The 22,109-nt window shown below is 40.0% G+C and overlaps 1 protein-coding gene across 1 annotated transcript; it reads left to right on the plus strand.

Moving 5' to 3' along the window:
• Positions 1 to 11,155: 11,155 nt before the first annotated feature.
• LOC148040690 (calmodulin-6) lies at positions 11,156 to 13,968 on the plus strand. The gene is made up of 2 exons (XM_087661111.1): positions 11,156 to 11,563; positions 13,530 to 13,968. The coding sequence occupies exons 1-2, from the start codon at positions 11,488 to 11,490 to the stop codon at positions 13,901 to 13,903; spliced, it is 450 nt and encodes a 149-aa protein (XP_087517237.1). The 5' UTR covers positions 11,156 to 11,487; the 3' UTR covers positions 13,904 to 13,968.
• The last annotated feature ends 8,141 nt before the right edge of the window (positions 13,969 to 22,109 follow it).

The following is a 22,109-nucleotide window of genomic DNA, read 5'->3' on the forward strand; positions in this document are numbered from 1 at the left end:
TGAGTTGTTTAGCAGTTGCTTCGTAAGAAGCTCGCTCAATGTGAGGTCGCCTTCTAGCAATCTTTCCCTCTCTACGTCTAGTCTTGTTCTATTTCTGCTTGCTAGGGCTAGCACTTGCAAACATTTCCATGTTCTGTTCGCAAGCTTTTGGCTTGTTGTTTCTGATTGGCCACTATGCCCCGCAAAGCTCCTGCACTAATCTTCTCTCCTCTTCAAGGTCCGCTATGATATCCGAGTCACACAAACTTCTAGAATGTAAGAATAGACCCTAATGACGGTTTGTATATACCTTGGATAGAAAATAAACTCCAAAATACAAATCAGCAAACAAATCAAACCCTCTTGCCTTGTTATGACAATAGAAACCCCAATGCTTGTTTTCCTCTCTTTTTTTTCTTTGTTTTTTCCTACCCTAATGCATCCAAATCACAAAGAAAAAACCTACACTACTCCAACTTGCTTTCCAAATTCAAAAAACCAAAAACTTACTTGCTAAGGAGATTGAATACCTCTTCAAACTCCCTCACTTCCTATCTATCTATCTCAAGCACAAGTTTGAGGAGAACCCTACTTCAATGCTCGATTCGAAGCACACGCAAGCACTCAAGGCTTGAATCCGTTGGTCTCGGGGAAATGGAAGCAAAATGTAGAGGTGAGCTCCACCAAGACCCATGGACCGCTTATTTTTCAAGTGTTTCAAGCCGAGCACTGATGGCTACCTCTCATAAAGCTGACATGCTATCTCTCTCTATGAGTGTAGTGAGCTTACCTCCATGCCCAATCAATTTGCCTCCTCTCCCAAGCACTCCAATAGGTCCACGATCCAAGTGCAAGCTTCAAGCCAGCTCGATCCTCAAGCTCCATTGCCACAAGCAATATAAGATAAGAGAAGAGAAGAGAAGAAGAGAGGAGAAGATGGAGAGCTTCTCCACCACAATCCCTCACCCTCACACTCTTACACTCCCTCTCTCAAGCACAAGCTCAAGCAAGCAAGAAGAAGAAGAAGAAGAAGAAGAAGAGGAGAGCTACTTTTGGCCACACACAAGAATGAGCTCTTCATTCACTTTTCAACTTTAAATAAAAAACCTTAAATCCCTCTTGGGCGATCATCCCCCTTTTACATGGCCAATCATGGCCTAGGCCTCTTTCCCATTGTCCTCCTATCTTCATAGCTTCCTTCCTACTGCCCATCGAGCTTTATAATTTGCACAAAAGGGAGCTTGGCTCTTTTTTACAAACAGTTTTAGGGGCACCTTGCATTTAAAAATGCGCTTTTGCCTTTGACTCAGCTGTTGAGGCCTCCCTTGCGCTTTTCGTCGTTTCCCTTCCTGCTTCTTCCGTTGTCTTCTATTTCCTTTTGGGCCACCTCTTTTAGGTCTCGACTTGCCCACTACCAATAGTAACATTTAGATGATCAAACCTCCTTAAAGGATTGTTTGTGTCCAAAGGATTGTGTCTACCTTATTGAAAAGGTGGGCCTATTGGATGACTTAAATTGGAAATCATTGGCCTCAACTTCCATGGCCTTTGAACACCACAACTCCAATGTATTGAGGAGGATGTCTTCATGCTTTGACATTAACTTTATACATGGCATCAAAAGTTAAACAAGCCCACTTGAGTAAAAACATTTAGCCCATGACATCCATCAAGTGGTTTCTAGGCTTTAGATTCATAATGCCATACCATGCACTCCATGAAGCTTATTCATCATAGGGGTTATATCAACACAATACTACTTTCCATGGATCTCCATTAGACAAGTAGATCACTCATGAAGGATCACCAAAAGTCAATAGAAATAGAGTTTTTGGGTAGCATACAATGCCTTTGTTTTGGGCAAGTGATGATTGTTGTAGGCGTGGTAGCATTAGAATCATGGTATCAAGCCCTACCACTCTAGAGAATCGATGCATATAGCCAACAACAACAACAACACACACACACACACACACACACACACACACACACACACACACACACACACACACGCGCGCGCGCGCGCGCGCGCGCACGCACATGCACACACACACACACAAAGAAAGAAAGAAAGAAAGAAACATTAACGCTTGCAAAAAAGGCCAATGTGGCTTACGAAACAAAAACCAACACATCTATATCCAATGTCATCTCATCTTGATAAAGCTAAAGTGAAGTTACATGAAATAAATCTATCCTAATATGAGGCTAAAATCTATTAAGTCAAAATAAAAAATAGTTCTAAAATTGAATATTTTATATAAATATTATCTATCTAGCTAGAGTGATCCCTCTTTAAGTCTTATGAAATGGTTGAAGGTCACTTTGCTAATGTGTCAAGGGGTGAGTATCCTATGTTTTGCAATGATGGCCATGATTTGATTGTGGTATGGAACTAGTGTCTAGCTAGAGTTATCCCTCTTTAGGTCTTAGGATTAGCATAGAACCTCCATCCTAACATGGTCCAAGGCCGCTTTGCTAATATGCCAAGGGGTCAATCTCCTATGTTTTTCAAGGATGGCTAAATTTGACTGTGTATGGGCCTCTCAGTCATCATCAACTAACTATTCAAGGTCATTGTGCTTTGCAAATGCAATGGCTCGATCTAATTTGACTCCACGGTGTGATGTAGACACAGTCTAGATAGATGGGGTTGGATCTACTAAGCTAGTGGCACATGTGTGGAGTTTGATTTGCAAAAAGAAGTCTGTCACTGCCCTTTGCCTCAGTCCCTCTAGTGGGCTAGTCTCCTATCTCGTAACAATGTTGTGTGATGCCTTTGGAGCTTCGAGAGTAAAAACCCTAAGCACCTTTGGTCATTGTACTCCATGACCCACCAATGAGGACCAAAGCTTTCACGGAAGAGACATTGGTATCTCCCTCATATATCATAGTAATCTATGTATCTACATATGTAATGTTCCTTTGTCTCGAGCTCTTGATCACTGCAGAGTTGACACATCCTATCCACTACTGTAATATCTATCCATTTGCCTATCTTTGACCTTAGCTAGTGGGAGGAGGTGTGCATTTGTCCAATAGTAGCTCGCATACCATGGGAGAGGTGTGTGTTCATGTAATATTGTCGAACAGTGAATTCATCCTCAAAGAGATGTAGAAAAGGATCTCGATAATGCTCCATCCTCAATCCTAGAGGAAGAGGTGGATGGATCCAAGTTCTACATATTTTGACTCTCAAAATGTTAAGTCTAATGACTAAATTTAACTTAGATTGGGTCAGGGGGAGTTAAGGACAATCGAGACTATAGTCAAATAGGGGGAGCCAATTGATGTCTAGTCCATGTAGACTCATCCATGTTGTCATTTGTGAGTACCAATAGTCTCCTTCCTCTTCCAAGTATTTGGAAGAGACCAATGCCAATCTAGAGTATCGATGACATGGGAGCTAAAGAGCGTCTCTACAACCATGGGTGTTGCCTCTAGCTCTACTCTGATAATAGGGTGTGGTGTAGAGGCCTTACTCCTAAACATACATGATGTTATCACTTTTAGTAGCCTCTCTTTACAATCCCAACCATCATAATGTCCGCTCTCTATGCCAATGTGATCTATGAGTAGGGTTAATCAACTATGCTATATTCTACAACCCCATATTTCAAATCCATACATGAGGGTAGGAGTGATTGAGGTATCAAGCAACCATAATTTGGTGCAGGGTTCTTGAAATTGTACATGGGCACACTGACTCTTAGAGGCCCCTAAGTACTACATAACCTCTTGCTAATCACACTTTAGCCACCCATCTCAATGAAAATCTTAGTCCAAAAACAGTGACTCCCAAGTATACATACTCCCTTACATCCTCCACTTCATCACCTTCAAATATGAATTGATACGTAGATCACATTACCCATGCAACCAATGTCTTGAATACCATCACTTTGGCTTTTCCAAGGTTCACTAACATCTCTATCCTTACAAAGAGTGAGAAATGTATCCAAGTGGTGTTGCAAGCCCTCTAGTGAATTAGAGATAAGTACAATATCATCTGCACAAAGAACTATCGATATCAATACTCTAGCTAAGTTAGCTCTAGTACCTCCTTCCCCATCAATGTATTTAGATACCTCATCTATGTACAATCCAAATAATGTGAGTGACAATAGATATCCTTGTTTTACTCCTATGGTGCTATAAATTCTTTCAAACATCCCTCTAAATGTGTGTATATGGCATGTCACTTTCTCATACATTGCATAGATGCTCCAGTGCATACATTCTAACACACCAATTTCCATAATCTTTGCATGAAATGTGCTCAAGGTACTATGTTTAATGCCTTATGGAAGTTTACTAAGTGAAAGGTGAGAAGAATCAAAGCTTGCTTGGAAGAGCTATGGTAGGAGAGCAAGAGGAAGAAGAGAGAGAGAGACCAAATGGGAACTCCAACAGTCACAATGTGTGACCGGGCCTTCCTTTATTCAAACTATCACTAAAAGAATAAAGAATAAAGTGATGGTGATGGGCGCCCGTCACATGTAGTGTGAAGTGGCAGGTACTGTCAGTGTAGTAATACACGGGCAGCTAGGCAGAGGTGTCTTTACCCCCAACAACCTCCCACTTAAAGGAAAATCTGTCCCAGTGAGGAGTGAAAAGAAAAAGAAAAGACAATACAATGTACACATGTACAACAGGATGAGGAAAAATGTCATCTTATCCAATGCCCATCAATCTCTTGAGGAAGGCAAAGCGCTTAGTAGTGAGGCTTTTCGTGAGCAGATCTACAGGATTTTTGTCAATGGAGATCTTGACAAGGTCAATAGACCTTGTCCTCCATGACCCCACATATGAAGTGATACCTCACCTCAATGTGTTTCATCTTCGCATGGAAGACTGGATTCTTCGCTAGTAGCTGAATAGCACTCATAGAATCTGAATGCAACGTAAGTATAGAATCAATCCCAAGGTCATGAACCAAATGGCCCAACCATATGGCCTCCTTGCAAGCCTCAGTGGCTACAACATACTTGGCCTCAGTGGTAGAGAGAGCAATACACTTTTGAACCCTCAACATCCAAGAGACAGCACCTCCATCATAGGTGAATACATAGCCAGAAGTGGACTTCCTACTATCTGCATGTCCTGCATAATCAGAATATATGTACCCCACAACTCTTGTATCCTAGCTCCCATAGCAAATACACATATCAATTGTGCCCTTCAAGTATCTCATGATACCCTTCATGACATCCCAATGTTTCTTGCCAGGTGTAGCGATATAGCGTGCCACAACACCAACTGCAAATGAAATATCTAGACAAGTGGCTATCATGGCATACATCAAATTGTCCACGACTGATGCATAAGGGATCTTGGCCATCTCGGCCCTCTACTCATCTGTTTGTGGACTATCTACCATAAAGACAATGCTCACATAAATAAAAACATGCATAGTCAAGGGGTGGTAAGTATTGCAAACCAAGAAGCATTTTTGTTCCCTTCAAGGACATATGGCCCAAACGGGCATGCCAAAGAGATACATGTGGGATGGAACTGGCTGACAAAACATGGTCAACAGAGGACCCATCAACTACAAGAGGATAGAGGCTACCAACCTTGGCAACTCTAGCAAGCACAAGTTTGCCACGTGTGATCTTCTAGGCAGAATCCCCAAATGAAACATGAAATCCAGCATCATCAAGCTACCTTGTAGACATAAGACTGCGTGTAAGTGTAGGTACACGATGTATATCCTGTAACAGAAAACAGAAAGTACTACTAGTAGAGAACTGCAGTCGTACATCCCTAATGCCAACAATAGCAAGTGACCTGTTATCACCCAAGCGAACTGAACCAGAGACAATGTGGTAGGAATGGAACCACTCATGGCATGGTGTAACGTGAAATGAAGCACCAGAATCCAAAAGCCAACAATGCACATATATAGAGTGGACCTTGGTCAACGACGTAGCATCACAAGAATTAGCTGCAAGTATGTACTCCCCATTGGAGTCATCAGTTTGCAGCATGACATTTATCTCCTCAATTTTCACATTGGATTTCGCAGGCATAATGCTGCGATCAGAGGACTTTTCCTGTACTTTGTCTTTTCCCTTCTCTTTGTGCTTCTCATTGCGCAACTCATGGCACTATGGGCGTATGTGACCCTTCTTGCCGCAATGATGACATGTCACACGACTTAGATCTAGACTTTTATGAGTCTCTGCCATGGCCATTTCCACGATCATTCTTGCCATTACCATCTTTGCCTCTAACAATCAAAGCATGTGATACACGAGAGGCATCCAAGTTCTTAAGATTGACCTCTTCTTGCAGAAGAGCACTCTCTACATCAGGCAAGTTCAAAATAGTAGCAGGAGCACATAAGGCAATGCGGAATACATCCCATGACTCACTCAGAGTCCCAAGCAAAAACAATGGAGTAACCTCCTCATTAAAGGTAATGCCATGCGAAGTCAAGTTCTTGAGAATAGCATGGAACTGGCTCAAATGAGCAGACATTGTCATATTCTCCTTCATGCGTAGTCCATAAGCTACTTTAGCCAATACATCTGACTTGTTAGACTTTTCTTATCATAGAGGTTCTTACTTTTATCCCAAAGCTGCCAAGCACTCTATGCTTCCTCAACCACATTGTAATGCACCTATTTAGTGAGAGACAAGATGAGGGTGGACTTGCATAACTCATCAAGCTCATCCCATTCATCATCAGCCATAGTTTCAAGCTGCTCACCATGTATCCTTAGTGTCTTTATCTGTGATTTCTACACCAATATCTGCCAAACTTAGCTCTTCCAATAGGCATATTTCATACCATCAAGCTTGGTGATGTTGAAGATAGCATTATCAGTGGAAGAAGATGCCATATTGCAGTCCAAAATGGTGTAGACAGTTCATAACTGTTGGCTGTTTTCTGCTGTAAATAGCCAAAATACCACCAAAACCAAGACAAAATGACCATGAACTGATAGCTAATGATGCGATCCACCAAATACCATCAAAAGTACATAAAATCAAGATGATTCAGCATGAAAATTCCACGTCAATCCATGCATAATTGCTTGCTGTAATAAGTTACAGTCAGGTATAATGAGAGCAAACTGTAGGCAAAATGAATGCACCAAGTCAACCACTGGCTATCAAAGCATAACCGGCATCAAGTGGGCATAAATTAGCAAGTGACATTCATAAGGACATCGAGCAAACACCCAAGTATGTCAAATGATTACGTCAGCAAGCCAGCACACCCCCTGTGTGATAGGGCAAAGTGTACACAACACTGGCAAGACCTGACACAAAGAGGTGTATGCTCAGGGAGTGCAAATCCCAAATCAGCCCAAGTACATCTGCGAGGACCACCACATATGAATGATGCAACATCCAAGTGAAGATCCTAGTCTCAAGTATTTGAATCCTCAAGTAACATAAACCACCTGCTCAATGTCTATCAAGCGTATCAAGATGCTCCCACTAGCACAAAAGCCGTAAATATTAAGCAAAGAAGCTCAACAAGGGCATATGATAGCACCAGTGCGAGAAGATCCAAGATCAAGCATTAATAAGACCTCATGAGCATATAGGCCATGTAGCATCCGTAAATAGCATCCAAACTGTAACTCTAGCAAGCCGAGAAATAGTCAAAGTAAGCTCTAGGCAAGGCTCAGTAGCATCCAACTGCAAACAATGTAACAGGCATGTAGTAGTGGCATAGGTCAAGCATGTGAAGACCAATCAGACATAAGCAAAGTACATGCCATAAGTACAACAGAGATGAATATCCAAATGCTATGCAAGGCGAGCAGGAGCAAATAAATGTCCAAAACTGAGCAAACAGTGGCTCAATCCAAGCTCAAAATCATAGACAAACCACATGCATACTTCCCATGTATCTAGGCACCAAATGGGCATAATCAGGCATCAAATGACCATGCAGCATAAGCATAAAATGTAATGATAGGGGGCTACCCTATTTTGGGCTGCTTGTGGATTGTGTAAAACAGTCAATGGATGAGCAAATTCAGTTCCAAAAGCATCTCATATCATAGACATACATTCGCTAGCGTTCGGGGAGCATTCGGGACCTCCAACCGAGCAACCAATGTCAATGCCAACCAAGCATAAACATAAAGTGCTGATGTAACTTTGTTTGTGGCTACTTGTGGACTATGGAAAATAGTCTTGGACTGAGGTAAATCGGTCTACAAATCAATGCCAATGATAGCCAACAATGTCAAGCATTAAGGGGGTGTTCCCAAGTGCCAAATGAAGTGTTTTCAAGCTGCCAATGAGTGCCAAGGGAGGGATGAAGTAAAAAACGAATTTTTTGTAAGTTTTCAAGCTGGCCCAAACTGATATGGGGCCTGTGGAAGGGTTGGGCAAGGTTGGGGGAGTAGTCAAGGACCCCCAGGAGCTCTCACTTGAAGGGAAAAGTCATTGGTAGAGAGAAGGTTGGGGGAATAGTCAAGGACCCCCAGGAGCTTCCTCTTGAAGGGCAAAGCCACTGGTAGAGAGAAGGTTGGGCAAGGTCAAGACAAGGTTGGGGGAGTAGTCAAGGATCCCTAGGAGCTCCCTCTTGAAGGGCAAAGTCACCATTAGAGAGTAGGCATCATAAGAAGCAAGAGGACATGGTTGCCCTGCTTCACAAAACCTGTGGACTGAAGTAAAATAACAAAAGAGAGGTCAAATACCTCTGAAGGAATGCCCTAAGGGTGCCCAAATGGGCTGGGTAGGTGCTTGGGAAGCAAATGAGTGATTGGAGCTCGAAAGAGTCGGATATGGATGCTGAGAAGGAGACCCAATGAGTGTAGGTAATCAATAGGAAGTTGGAGACTCCATGAACCTAGTTTGAGTAGTCATGAATCCATGCTCTGATACCAATTGAAAGGTGAGAAGGATCGAAGCTTTCTTGGAAGAGCTATGGTGGGAGAGCAAGAGCAAGAAAAGAGAGAGAGAGACCAAATGGGAACTCCAACCATCACAATGTGTGACCTGGCCTTCCTTTATTCAAACTGTCACTAAAAGAATAAAGAATAAAGTGATGGTGGCGAGCGCCCGCCATTTGCAGTGTGCAGTGGTGGGTACTGTTAGGCTACTAATACATGGGCGGCTAGGCAAAGGTGCCTTTACCCCCAACACAAAGCAACAATAGTATCGTCTTACCTCGGGCTCGTCCTTCTTCAATGATTGCTGTGAGTGTGAGGATGTGATCTAATGTTGTGTATCCATGTCTAAAACTAGCCTATCCTTATGCTCTTTTGTCCTCCCTCTCAATCCATGCACTAAGCTCATGTTTCAATATGGAGCCATATATCTTGGCCAGTGTGTGGCCAACCATGATGGCCATGTAGTTACTAGGGATCAAAGGATCATCGCTTTTAAATAGTGGAACTATAGTATGGTTTGACCAAATCTCAGGGAATCCCTCACAAATAGCCCTATTGAACATTTGTGCCAATGTGGGTGCTAATATGTCACATGCACATGTTAAGTGTTTTGCTACTAGACCATACTCATATTGTGCCTTTCCATTCTACAATCTATAAATTGCCTCTTTGACCATCTTATTGGTGAAAAATGCCCACTATTTTGGCATGCAAGTTTGCATATATATATATATATATATATATATATATATATATATATATATATATATATATATATATATATATATATATATATATATATATATATATATATATATATATATATAGAGAGAGAGAGAGAGAGAGAGAGAGAGAGAGAGGAGCTGTAAACAATAAAGAGAGGCCTACATACCTACACCTTGATCAAACTTGACTTTGAAGACAAAAGCCACAACTATGACTTTTTAAGGCATGGGTGGACACCTCTAGCACTAACACCATTGCTACACAAGGGACTCCTTGAGCATTTGCGAGAGACACTTCATGATTCAAGAGGAGTGCTTGTGTTGCATGAAGCTTATCCATCACAGATGCTATATTACACCATATTTGCTTTCCAAGAATTACCATTAAATGAGTAAATCAATCGTTAATGATCCAAAGAAGGTAGTAGAAAGGGGTTTCCTTGTTCATTGATGCATGGAGCCCAATTTAGGAAGGAATCTAAGAGCATAAGCTAGCCTTCATTCTTTTGCATTTTTTCTTGAACTAAGGCAAATAAAGAAATAGAGGTGCACACAATGATGAGACAAAGAAATTCACACATCGAATATTAGACATAGATAAAGGATTCTCCTTGTTTGGGCATTTAGATTTCTCCTTGATCACTTTTCAAGCGGTGACTGATTTGATTGGTAGCTAGTCTAGGACCTTGGAGAAAGTGAACTAGATCTCACGCATGATTGATATGTGCATATCCCTATGCTTGTGGTGATAGTACACATGTTGGGTTCCTCAACCTTTGCAAACTCTTAGGGAGTTCCTCTGTGGTTTATGTATAAATATATAGAGAGTTGATGATCATCATTGTCGGGTGGTGTATATCCCCATAGCCATTTGTGCATATCCCTATGCTTGGATGGTGGTGCAAATGTTGGGTTCCTCAACCTTTGCAAACTCTTGGGGAGATCCTCCATGGGGATAGAAAATTGTATAGAGAGTTGGTGATCATTGCTACCAATAGTAACATCAAGTTCCTCAACAACAAGGTCGAGAGGGACTGTGTGGCACAGAATCAAATTGAGGGTGTTGAAGTGCACGAGAAGAGGAATGAGGCCTCAAGGATAGGATGATGTGCTCGAAGGGGAGGAAAAAGAAGCCGAATGGTGGAAGAAGGAAGGTAAAGAGAAAGGCCATGGGTACAATCCCTCCCTCCCTCCCTCCCTCTTTGTCCTGGTCTCTTTCTCTCTTTTTTACCTTAGAGGCCTTTTTCTTGGGTTTGAATGATAGTTTTGGAGAATCTCAAGAAAGGTAAGTTCTTTGTGAAAAGTTTGGGAGCAGTGAGAGAATGCCATGCAAGATAGGCAACAGGCAGAGTGAATCTCTCAATTGTATGTAGTATATAGTATAGTGTAGAGATAGAGATATAGGTATAGACATAGATATAGATAGAGATATAGGTATAGACATAGATATAGAGGATGGATGGAGGTGAGATGATGGCACCCCAAAAGGTTAGCATGATGGATCGTGAGAAAGGGTAAAAACCGAAACATCCGATCGTTTAAAAATGGTCCAATTTAAAAACTTTGGGGCAAAAAAGGCTCACTTATTTTGAAGTCGAGTCTACTTATCTCCTCCTTCCGTCGGGAGGACGGGCTTATAAATCTTGGCATTTCTCATTCCTTTCCTGCTTCCTTTCTTATTACGCCACAGAGACAGAGGCGCAGACATAGACACAGACACAGAGAGAGAGAGAGAGAGAGAGAGAGAGAGAGAGAGAGAGACACGTATCAGAATAAAAGCAATACCAAGAGTATCGACAGGAAGAAGAAGAAGAAGAAGAAGAAGAAGACGAAGAAGAAGAAGAAGAAGAAGAGGAAGCAGCAGAACGCGGAGGAAACGGAGGAGCAAAACAGGAGGGAAGGACGCTTGAGGTAAAGTTATGGCGGAGCAGCTGACTGACGACCAGATCGCTGAGTTTAAAGAGGCTTTCAGCCTTTTCGACAAGGATGGAGATGGTATGTATAACTCTCTCTCTCTCTCTCTCTCTCTCGGTTTCTCTCTTTCCTTTTCTGTATCTCTGTCAATCTAGTACTTCATATTGTTTTGTGATTATCAGTCAAAAAATGATTAGTAAGGACCGTAGGAACATTGCCGTTGGGTTATAGTACCCAACCATCAGACGAATAACATCTGTTGATAGATCTTGCTCTTGCATTTTTTTCGAGAGCAGTTCCTCTCCGCTTGGTGGATTTAGGTTGCAATCTTTATCGAGGATTATCCTGAGGTTTTGTAGATTGTACATGCTGTCCAGCATCTTCTAGATTAAAGTGCCTGATCTATTGGGGAAATCACAAAGGAGAAGGCTTTTGCCTACATGATCACATGTTTTTCGGCAACAGGTTTCTTCAGAAGTTCAGAGATGATGATCTGTTGTAGCCTTGTGTCATCAACTGAAAAGCTTTGGCATTCTCTGCGGCATGGCACAATGTGGGGATTAGATTACAGAGAATTTGATCTGATAGATATGGATGGCCTAAACTGTTGGGAACTCTGTGGCACGGAAGGACAGAGTTTCAATTGTGGAAACCCCTAATGGTATATTTGGGATACTATTCATAATGTTTGCAGTCCATTACTTATATTTGAGTTAGTTTTTTAGGGACATCTAATCCCTATGCTTTTGCAGCTAGGTTCTTAGTTCCTAAATGATCAATTGCTGGGTCAAGGTTAGTGAAAACCCAAAGGTGGGTGATTGCATTGCGGACAACCTAGGGCTCAGATTATAGCAAGGATAAGAGCAGGATTAGTGGAAAAATGAATCTGAGTGTTTTTTTTGGTAGAAAGAATCCAAGTGTAATAAGCAATATGCATACCTAGCCCTAACTAAGAAGCTGAACACCTAGGAACTAAGAACTTAGCTGCAAAAATTACAGGCATCAGAGGTCACTAAAACCTAGCTTCAAAATCACAGGTATCAGAGGTCACTAAATTTTTTCTTAGATGAATGTTCAGATGTGACAAAACAACATTTTGAATATACAAAAGAAGTAAGCTTAATGTACATATGGGCGCATTTATTTCTCAGAAGATCCACATTCAAGCTAGAATATAATCATCTCACAATGTTGTAATGTGTAAGAAGTAACGTTAGAGATTTCAAAGTCCAGGGTAAACCAAAGCTCTAACATGCTGTAGCAAAACACACGAACTTGGAAGTGTCACAATGAGCCTAATCTTGCCCTCTTGACAATTCACCAAGAGATTGTGAGGAATAATCAGTGTAGAGGAGATCATGCATAGCCTAAGGAATTTCTTTTCCTGGTTATGACAAAAGTTGGAGAATGATTGGTATACTGCTTGTTGTTGGTCTGTACTGTTGTCACCTCCATGCCTCATAATTTACTCTCGTGGTTATGAGAAAAGTTGGAGTGTGATTGGAGTACTGCTTATTGGCTTTCCCAAAGAGTTGGGAAAGACAAGTGAAAATATGAGGAAGCTCTGTATTCTACTGGCCTTTTGGTTAGAAGTAGGGTGCTTGAGGTGTGAGATTGGCTCTGTGCAAGCTTACACAATGCAATATTGGTACAAGTTCAAACAATACATATTTCCACAAGTGATTTTCAAGTGAAAAGCACATCATCTTGAAGTCAGAACTGTGCATAATGCTAAGCTTATAGATTTCTTATAAGGAAATCTAACTCATCAATGCGGAAGTAATTGTTTTGATCTGTAGAATTGGTTGTGTAAAATTTGGTTCTTTATGAGGTCCCAAAGTATGTTTTGCTTGTGAAGCATTTACTTTGTACTGTTCCTTTGAGTAAACAATGTAGGGACATGTACTGGGCATGCAACCCATGCAAAGCATTCTCAAGGCGTTCTAATTGAATATGGTTACATTGTGCTCTGTAATTTATGGCAGAAGAAAAAGTATAAAAGGAGCTTGTATTTGTTCAATGGATTTAACTGTAGCATCTTATGCAGGCTGCATCACAACAAAGGAGTTGGGTACAGTGATGCGATCCCTGGGTCAAAACCCTACTGAAGCTGAGTTACAGGATATGATTAATGAGGTTGATGCTGATGGTAATGGAACCATAGATTTCCCAGAATTTCTCAATCTTATGGCTCGCAAAATGAAGGATACTGATTCTGAAGAAGAATTGAAAGAAGCGTTCCGAGTCTTCGACAAAGATCAAAATGGATTTATTTCTGCTCAAGAACTCCGACATGTGATGACCAATTTGGGAGAGAAGCTTAGTGATGATGAGGTTGATGAGATGATAAGGGAGGCTGATGTTGATGGAGATGGTCAAATAAATTATGAGGAGTTTGTGAAGGTTATGATGGCTAAGTGACACGAATACTTCAGACATTGTTATTTGGGTGTTATGGGACAATGTTATTATCTATGTGTTCTGCAGGCTAGTGTATGTCTTTACAGTGCAAAGCTGAACATCTTCATTTCAGTTTTGGATTGCTGTGTCATGAAGATGCAATCAAGCCTAATTAACACTGGTGTCTGTCTGGATGAAGTTCATAATTGTTGCTTAATTCTGTTGATGTGTAAGTGACAATGAAGTTGATGGTAATTGGATAGATTATAGAGATCACTGGCATGACTGTCATTTCTGATTTCTTTTCAATTTTTCCAAAAGTTGTGTGGTGTCTTTGCAGTCCCAGTTACACATGTTCAGAATAATCTTATAATAAACTGCGTGGTAATGGATGCCCTCATATTTAGGGTGGTATATCAGTAGCCTGGTTTTTTTGCACTGAAAGCTGACGCAGGTGCTACTTGCTGCAGTGGATGCAAATAGCATTGTCAAGAGTGAAACATATTTTAAAGTTCTGATTGAAGTTCAGTGCTGTCTTTACCATGCACACACGATCCACCATTACAAATTTGAAAAGGTGAAGGATCAAATGTTGTGTCCATCATGTTGGAAGTGCCCTATTTGCGTGTTTTAGCAACAGACCATATTCTTGATTTCCTCAGCCATCAGTATCGAGGAGAGGTGTGTTTTGATATGTTCCTTCTCTCCTTGGGTCTTTTTTGTGGTTGCTTGGACCATAAGTTAAGAGTAGAGTTTAAAAAGCTGTTTTTCTTAAAATAGACATGGTGAATCCATTTTTAAAATATCTCACGATAGAAAGATGATCTCTAAAAACGGCCCACATGGGTTATCGGAAATAGCAAGATCTACAACTTTTGTGTTGGACTTTTTCCATCCGAACAAGGCATAGAGAGATATCCCGAAATTGGTGCTGCAGAGTAGGTCTTGGAACAACCACAAGTTTCAAGAAGAGAAGAAAAGGTGCAAGTGCTACAGAAGCTCTGCTGAAATCAAGCTCCAAGAGGAAAGCCCTACACATATTGTGTAGGAGAGAAGGGGAGACTCAAGAAGGATCAAAAGGTGTTAACTTCCAAGTTGTGTAAATGTTAGCCGGTGGTTGTATATTGTGCAATGAATTGTGGTCTTGTTTCCAAGATTTACAAGTTAAGAACTGGTTTATGTGTAACAGAGGAGCTTGCTCCTTGTCAATAATACAACTCCACAAGGGGGGGATTGGCCTATCTTCCAGTTTCTAGTGTGTTGTCAATCTCTCTCTCTCTCTCTCTCTCTATATATATATATATATATATATATATATATATATATATATTCTCTCATATGTTCTCTCTTTGTGTCAGCATAATATCTACCATATATCTTTTAAGCACATAAGAAAGTCGAGTGTGTATTTCAGATCTTATAACAACAACAAATAGAAATACACTCTCCTCACTATACATGATGGCTCCATATTCAAAGTCTTTTTCCACAAAAAAAAAACTATCAATCCAAGGTTCACAAATAGATAGCATCAACGTATCTTCTTACACAAGAAACCTTTGTCAAAATCTTGTGAAAGGGAGTCAAATCCTGACATCCACGTACTCAATCTTCCAAAATCTCACAAACTCCTTAGGTATATACTTGGGGGAGACAAAACAACCTTGCACCCATAGTTACCAATCAGTCTTCCACCACAAACTAACCTCCTAGGGTCTTCAACCCCACAAACATCACATTCTCTTCAATCCACCATGTTTTCACCTGCAATGAACTCATCATCCTCTTTGTCCTCAACTCCTTCAATTAGACATGTTTGTGATGATGTTGTTCCACATACTTGCACCCCTTGTAGCAGTGTTTTCTTAACCTTCAAGCCGCTATCTCCATGTTGTCATCTCCACCTCCTACTTGTGTGTGCACAATTAATGCCTTTACCTCCTTATACATCCTCTAGGTGTAGTTTTTATTGCCTCCAAAAAGCACTAAGTATATTTTCACCTTAGCATGGAAAAACACTACTTTGTTGACATAATCCCCATTATAAAAACACTACTTTGTTGACATCTATGTTTGTCATTAGGCTGGGGGAGGATAATCTTATCTCTTTCATTGCAAAAAAGCTAGGGTTTCTCTACACAATCTCTCTCCAACCCATGTGATGCTTCAACATATAAAGTGATGCATTTCTGTCACCAACTTGATAATAAAAGCATCATCCTTACTATCACACATGGCACCATGCCCTCACAAAATCATGACAGTTTTCTCTCCTAAAAAATCATAAGGGTGGTAAACTATCACACATGGCACCACGCCCTCACAAAATCATGACAATACTCCTAAAAAATCATCAGGGTGGTGACATAAAAGTATGCAATAATATAAAAAGAAGCCTTTTTATTTATCCTTGAAAATCATAATACCATACCACATTCACATGCCATAATATATACAATCTTTTGTGTCCCATGAAGTAAAAAATATCATTGAAGAGAATCTTGTCCTCGTGTTAGCACCTCACTTGATCATGTCTATTATTGATATAACAAGACCTATATCCTTGGTTTAAAAAAAATCCATGATCTTTAAATTGCCAACCCTTTGTGTCCTAGAGACCATGTAGGCTCAACTCCTCCTATAATGATCACAACTCCAAGGAAACCCATGCTATGCATAGAGAAAAACATCAAAGCATTATCCTATGAAACTAACTCCTTCACAATGGAACCAAATCTTCCCTCCTTTTGAAACAAAAAATCATTCCTATTGTCTCTCACCATGACAATGTGAGTTTGTTCTAGTTCCCTTAGTCTAGTTTCCAAAAAACTCCTCACATAGTTAGCCACTCAGTCGAATAAAGCATTCATGATCATTGGACACATCATCAACTTCAACTTTCAAAAGGAAACAATTGTGCATCACTCTCCTGCAAGAAACTTGCAATTATACCACCTGGGTCATAAGGGAGCAACTTGCTCTTGCATGCACCTTAGTAATTGCTACTCCCCACCCCCCCACTGAGAGCAAATTGCAAAATGTCTTGCCCTATCATATACCATTGAAGCTTTACTCTCCTTCCAAAAGCACCCCACATAGTCTACCTCTTTAAAAAGTATGCACTTACTTAGAGTCAAGTGGATAGGACCAATTCCCATAGCCTTGTGTATCTACTTGCATTACTTCTATACCAAGGTCTTCTTCCATGACCCCTTGTCTTCTTAGAGGTAGGGTCTTACCATAGGTCTAATCATTTTTTAGTCAATCTATCATACCTGCATCCATCTCATATTCCTTCTTGGAGAACATCTCTCATTGTACATCACTAAAGGAGTCTTCACCTTCATGTTTTTTGGTGTCTTTGCCTAAACTTGCACTTCTTCTTATGACCTTAGACACCTGTGTATCTTGTAGAATATCTTAAACATGGTAAACATCCAAATTAGGTAGTTCACTATACTCAATATTGGTTGCTTTCCTTCACGTGTCTTCCTTTCATATTCTTAATAATAGCATGTCCCATATAGGCCCTTATTCCACTCCTCTAGAGAGAGGGTAGTGTCTCAAATAAGAATTCTCTACAAGAAGATCCTCAACATCCACATATCCTCCAACCCAAGGAAGAGTTATGAGAGTGTAGAATGGAAGAGGAACATGAAGATGGAGAGAAAAGGAGAAGAGCATCAAACTCAAAGTGTGCACCTATAGAATAGGAGAAAGAAGGAATCCCCAAGTGCCCACTAGCTAAAAATATTTGAAATACCTCTAAACTAGTCAATCATACAGTTGAGCCATTAAATGTTGTAGTCGACTAGCTAAATCTATTTGACCAACACCAAAAAATGCAAAAAATACTGATGTGGTAGTGAAAAGATTCCAACAGAGGTAGATAGGACAGTTTGCATCCTGTAGATTGACAAAACCAAGGAATGCACATCTAAATCGACTAAGAAAAGAAATGCATGCTTTGAATAGAGTTGCCTCCTTGGTCATAGAACACGATAAACAAGTCAGATCTCCTAATGTTCCCACATAACTCAAACTAAGGCTCACAAGTAGAAGATTACTGTGCATGACAAAATGATTGCTAACACTCCCTCTTAGATCCTAGATGTGGTTGAAGGCTAAAGAAGATGCAGATTCGAGGGTGACACGAAGAGTGCCAATATTGAGGAAGCTTGTCAATGTAGATTGTCAATGAAGAAGATCCTTATGATCTTGGGAATCCCCTTTTGAAACACTAGAGGCTAGGGAATCCATTGCTGCATCATTAACATTGTCCTCCTTTAAAAGGAGAGGAAGATATTGGAGCCCCAAGAGAGACACCAAGGAAAAGGGATTTCTACTACAAGAAAATCCATCTTGTAACATTAACAAGATTTTATTTCATTCTTTAGAGAACCACAACAAGGAAAAGAACACCACGAGCAATAAATCTTCACACAACATCATAGAAATAATCTCCCACGGGTTTAACTTCAACAAAATTGATCATGCTCTTCATATTCTTCATAGAATTCATCAACCAACAAAGAGAACACAAGAGAAACACCACTTTGAATGGACATAAATCACATACAGTATTCATCTTCATTGTCTTCATAGTTGTCTGTCACAATCTCTCATAGAAAGATACATTGTTTTACATAGAATTGGCTATCTTTGACTCTCTCTTTCTCTCTCCATCAATAGTACATCATCTCCTCACTAAAATAATAATCACTCATAATAATCCTTTTTTAGTTGTGGATGCCCCTTCCAAAAGGTGTGTCTGATATGAAAGGTCACCAGAGCCACTACAGTGACTCTTCATAGCTCATCACTGTTACTTCACTCTAGTATTCTCTTTGAGTCTTTAGCAACTGCTTCTTTCACTTCCTTGAGATCTTTTGAACTTATATTCACCTCTTTCCAAGGCTAGAAAACTTTCCAAAAGTCAAACATACATTCCACAGAACACTTATAGAGGCATACAGAACAGAATAGAGGGTTACACAAGGTCAACAAAAAACATCAGAACCACATAACTCATACTAAAACCATTCTAAACTATCAAAAATCATTCAATGAGCTTTCAAAAACAACCTCAACTTCCATCAATCATTACTCCATGCTTCATACAAAAGAAAATCAGAACAAAACAGAAGCTATCAAAACCAATCAGAACCTCAATTGAACCTATCAAATCATCAGAGAGCCTCATATCTCTACTGTAAATCATCACAAGCTTCCAAAACATAATAAACCTCATCCAAATCACTCTCAAACACTTTCAAAACAATCAATTATCATGTAAAATCCTTCAAAAATAAACAATTCAGCCCACAAAAGTAACAAAAATCAACCAAAAAACCAAGTCATTTCAGCATTCAACATATCCTGACACTTAATAAGGGATCATCCTCACAACCTAGAAAAAAGGGAATACAAGTTCATTAAAGAGATCAACTCGATATTCTTTAGAATATTCAGTAAACCACCAAACCACGACCCCAACTTATAACCTATATCTAAGAAAGCCTATAACGAAATGAAAACACCTTTATCCACTAACATATCTCTTATAAACATCATCAAATCATAACAAATTCGTAAAGAATATAAGAGGTCCTTCACCTTTGCATCTTGAGCTTTCTATCCACCATCACCATCATCACTGCAAATAGTAAAAAAGAGAGCTCTTGAACAAATCCAATATTCAACCACTACAAACTCATCACATAGAAAAATTAACACAACACAAACACAAAACAACCATCTGAATGACATCTCCAAAAGAAAAGATATATCATTATAAAGCATAAAAGATACAACCAGAGGTATTAGTGAAGATGATCCCTCTTGAAGACTAGATGATTATGAAAATGATCCATGGATAAGGATTCATCTACAAAAGTTTTTGGGAGGAATTTGGAAGAATTGAAGGCATCACATCCGTTCTAACAAAAAAAGGTATTTGCTAGGCAGACAAAGGGCATGGAAATATAGTACATCCAACTGTTGGGAATCAATGTTCACATTGATATTCATACATAACTTTGGAATGGACTTTTGATCATTATGTGAATGCTTATGCATATATGCTAGGTACCAGGCAAAGTGAGTTGTCAATCTCACTGAAGGATCTGGAGATTGTGAATATTGTTGGGCAAAATGGAGGTAATTTTGATACGCTTGAATAGCAGTCGTCCACTCCCCTCGAATTAATGTCCAATTAAATGTGTAGTCTAGTAAGAGAATCAACTGACTCCATCATTTTTTTCTTGGAATCTTCTAATCAAACCCTTCATACCCACTAACCAACTGAGGGGGCTAAGAAATAGAAGTGATAAGAGATGGAAGAGGAACATGTACAAGAGGATAAAGAGATGGGTAGGCAAAATCATAAAATGAGGAATAAGCTAAAGAAGGATTAGTTGAGAATTTATGCGAATCGGTTAAGAAAGGTGTTAACTGATAAGCAGGAAAAGTGGAAGGAATATGTATAAATGGGGAAGGACAAGATGGAGAAGGGAAGAATACTCGATCTTCAATGAAAGAACAATACGTAAAGATCGAAATTTGAGGGGCACCCTAAGGTTAGAAAAGGAGAGGTAAAATGACTATTGAGTTGGGTTTATAAAGGGAGAAATAAGCATCATACCGATGGGCCATTGTTGATAATAAGATAGACAAGGTAAGGACAACAAGGCAGATCTACAATGATAGGCGTCAAAGAAAGATGCATCAAATGGATGGTTCTTAGAAAGATAAGCTAAAAGACCACCCTCAGTTGGTCAATGTTCAGCACATGATTAGAGGCTTTTTTCTATCTTTCATTTAGGACTACAGAATCAATCATTGTATGCCATGAAACCTCAGGGCAAGCAGCTACTTTGGAAGAATAACACTGGAACATTTCATCTATCAACAACTCCAAATTTTTGATGTACAAGACAGCTTGTAAGACCACATTCCCAACATACCAAGACAGATTTTCATCGTCTGGAATCAATAGATCACCTCGAAATACATATAAGACATTAGCATGGTATCTGAAGTCACAGAGTCTTCAAAGACCATTTGGACTACTTCAGTCAATAAATTAGAAGACCAGGCTCCACTCCATCCATCCTCTGGAAGAGGTAGATCCATTGTTGAGAGCTTAATATAGAAGGCCAACTTCTGTAGTTCATAGTGTACAAAAAATGAGTTGATGTACAATAAGACTTTGTGAAGAAGAATGTGACTGAACCAATCGATCGTTAAGTTGCTGAATTTGGATTCTGCTATGTTCTAGGGTGGTGTTTGCTATTTTAAGCTCCTTTTTCTGGGCAACTAGCAAAGCTTGAAGTTCGTAAGATTCTTTCAACAATCTATCTCTCTCCTTAGTCACAGTACCCACTTGGGTTTTAGTGTCAGCCAACTGAGTGTGCAAACTAGAAATTTCCATTTTCTGAGCATCAATGATCTTAGTCTACTGTTCCATTTGGGTACAAAGATTAGAAAATTGTTCATGAGCATGAGCAAGCTCCTCATTTGCTTTTATCAGCTCTTCTTTGGTCTGTTGAACTTCGTCATAGCAAAAGGAATAGAGCTGCTGGATACAAGCACTCAACTGAGAGCTCAATAGAACACTGAATGCCTTGACATAGAAAGGGACTTGCATCTCCAACTACCAAGCATTGTACTGAAGGGATGAAAATATCTAGAGTACGATCACGATGTGCTTCAAAAAGGTTCGGTGTTGTGAGGAAAGCTAGTAGTTGATTGCTAGATTGAACAGGAACAGAGATTGGGTGGAGGAGGAGCTCGGGTTGATTCAACCACTCGTTTTAAGTGTTTCCTCTGAACTACCACATGAGGGATATGATCAAGATTCTCAATGAAAACATTAGAGTGTTCAGTAGGAGGAGCTTCTGGTGGATCAACTATCAAGGTAGGAACTTCTTTCGAAGGGGCAACATATGTCAAAAAGACAAAAAGGTAGGAACCAAATGTAACATTAGTTACATTACCCCTTGTGGCTCTGACAAAGCGTTGATCCATCTTTGACAAAGGTAGGAACTCCAATCAATAGTTATGACTTTTAACACCATTCTGGAAGCTGTAAACAAATTCTTTGAAAGGTAATTAGATGGTGTCTTGGAAGGCATAAACCTATCCTAGAGAAATTGGCATAGTTGCTTCCACACAGGATTGGAGATCACGGAGACATTGATGCCAGAAGTAGTAAGAACCTTCTTGG

The sequence above is a fragment of the Lygodium microphyllum genome, chromosome 2, assembly GCF_053477565.2.
Source record: "Lygodium microphyllum isolate KBCC chromosome 2, Lygodium_microphyllum_v1.1.10, whole genome shotgun sequence".
NCBI lineage: Eukaryota > Viridiplantae > Streptophyta > Polypodiopsida > Schizaeales > Lygodiaceae > Lygodium > Lygodium microphyllum.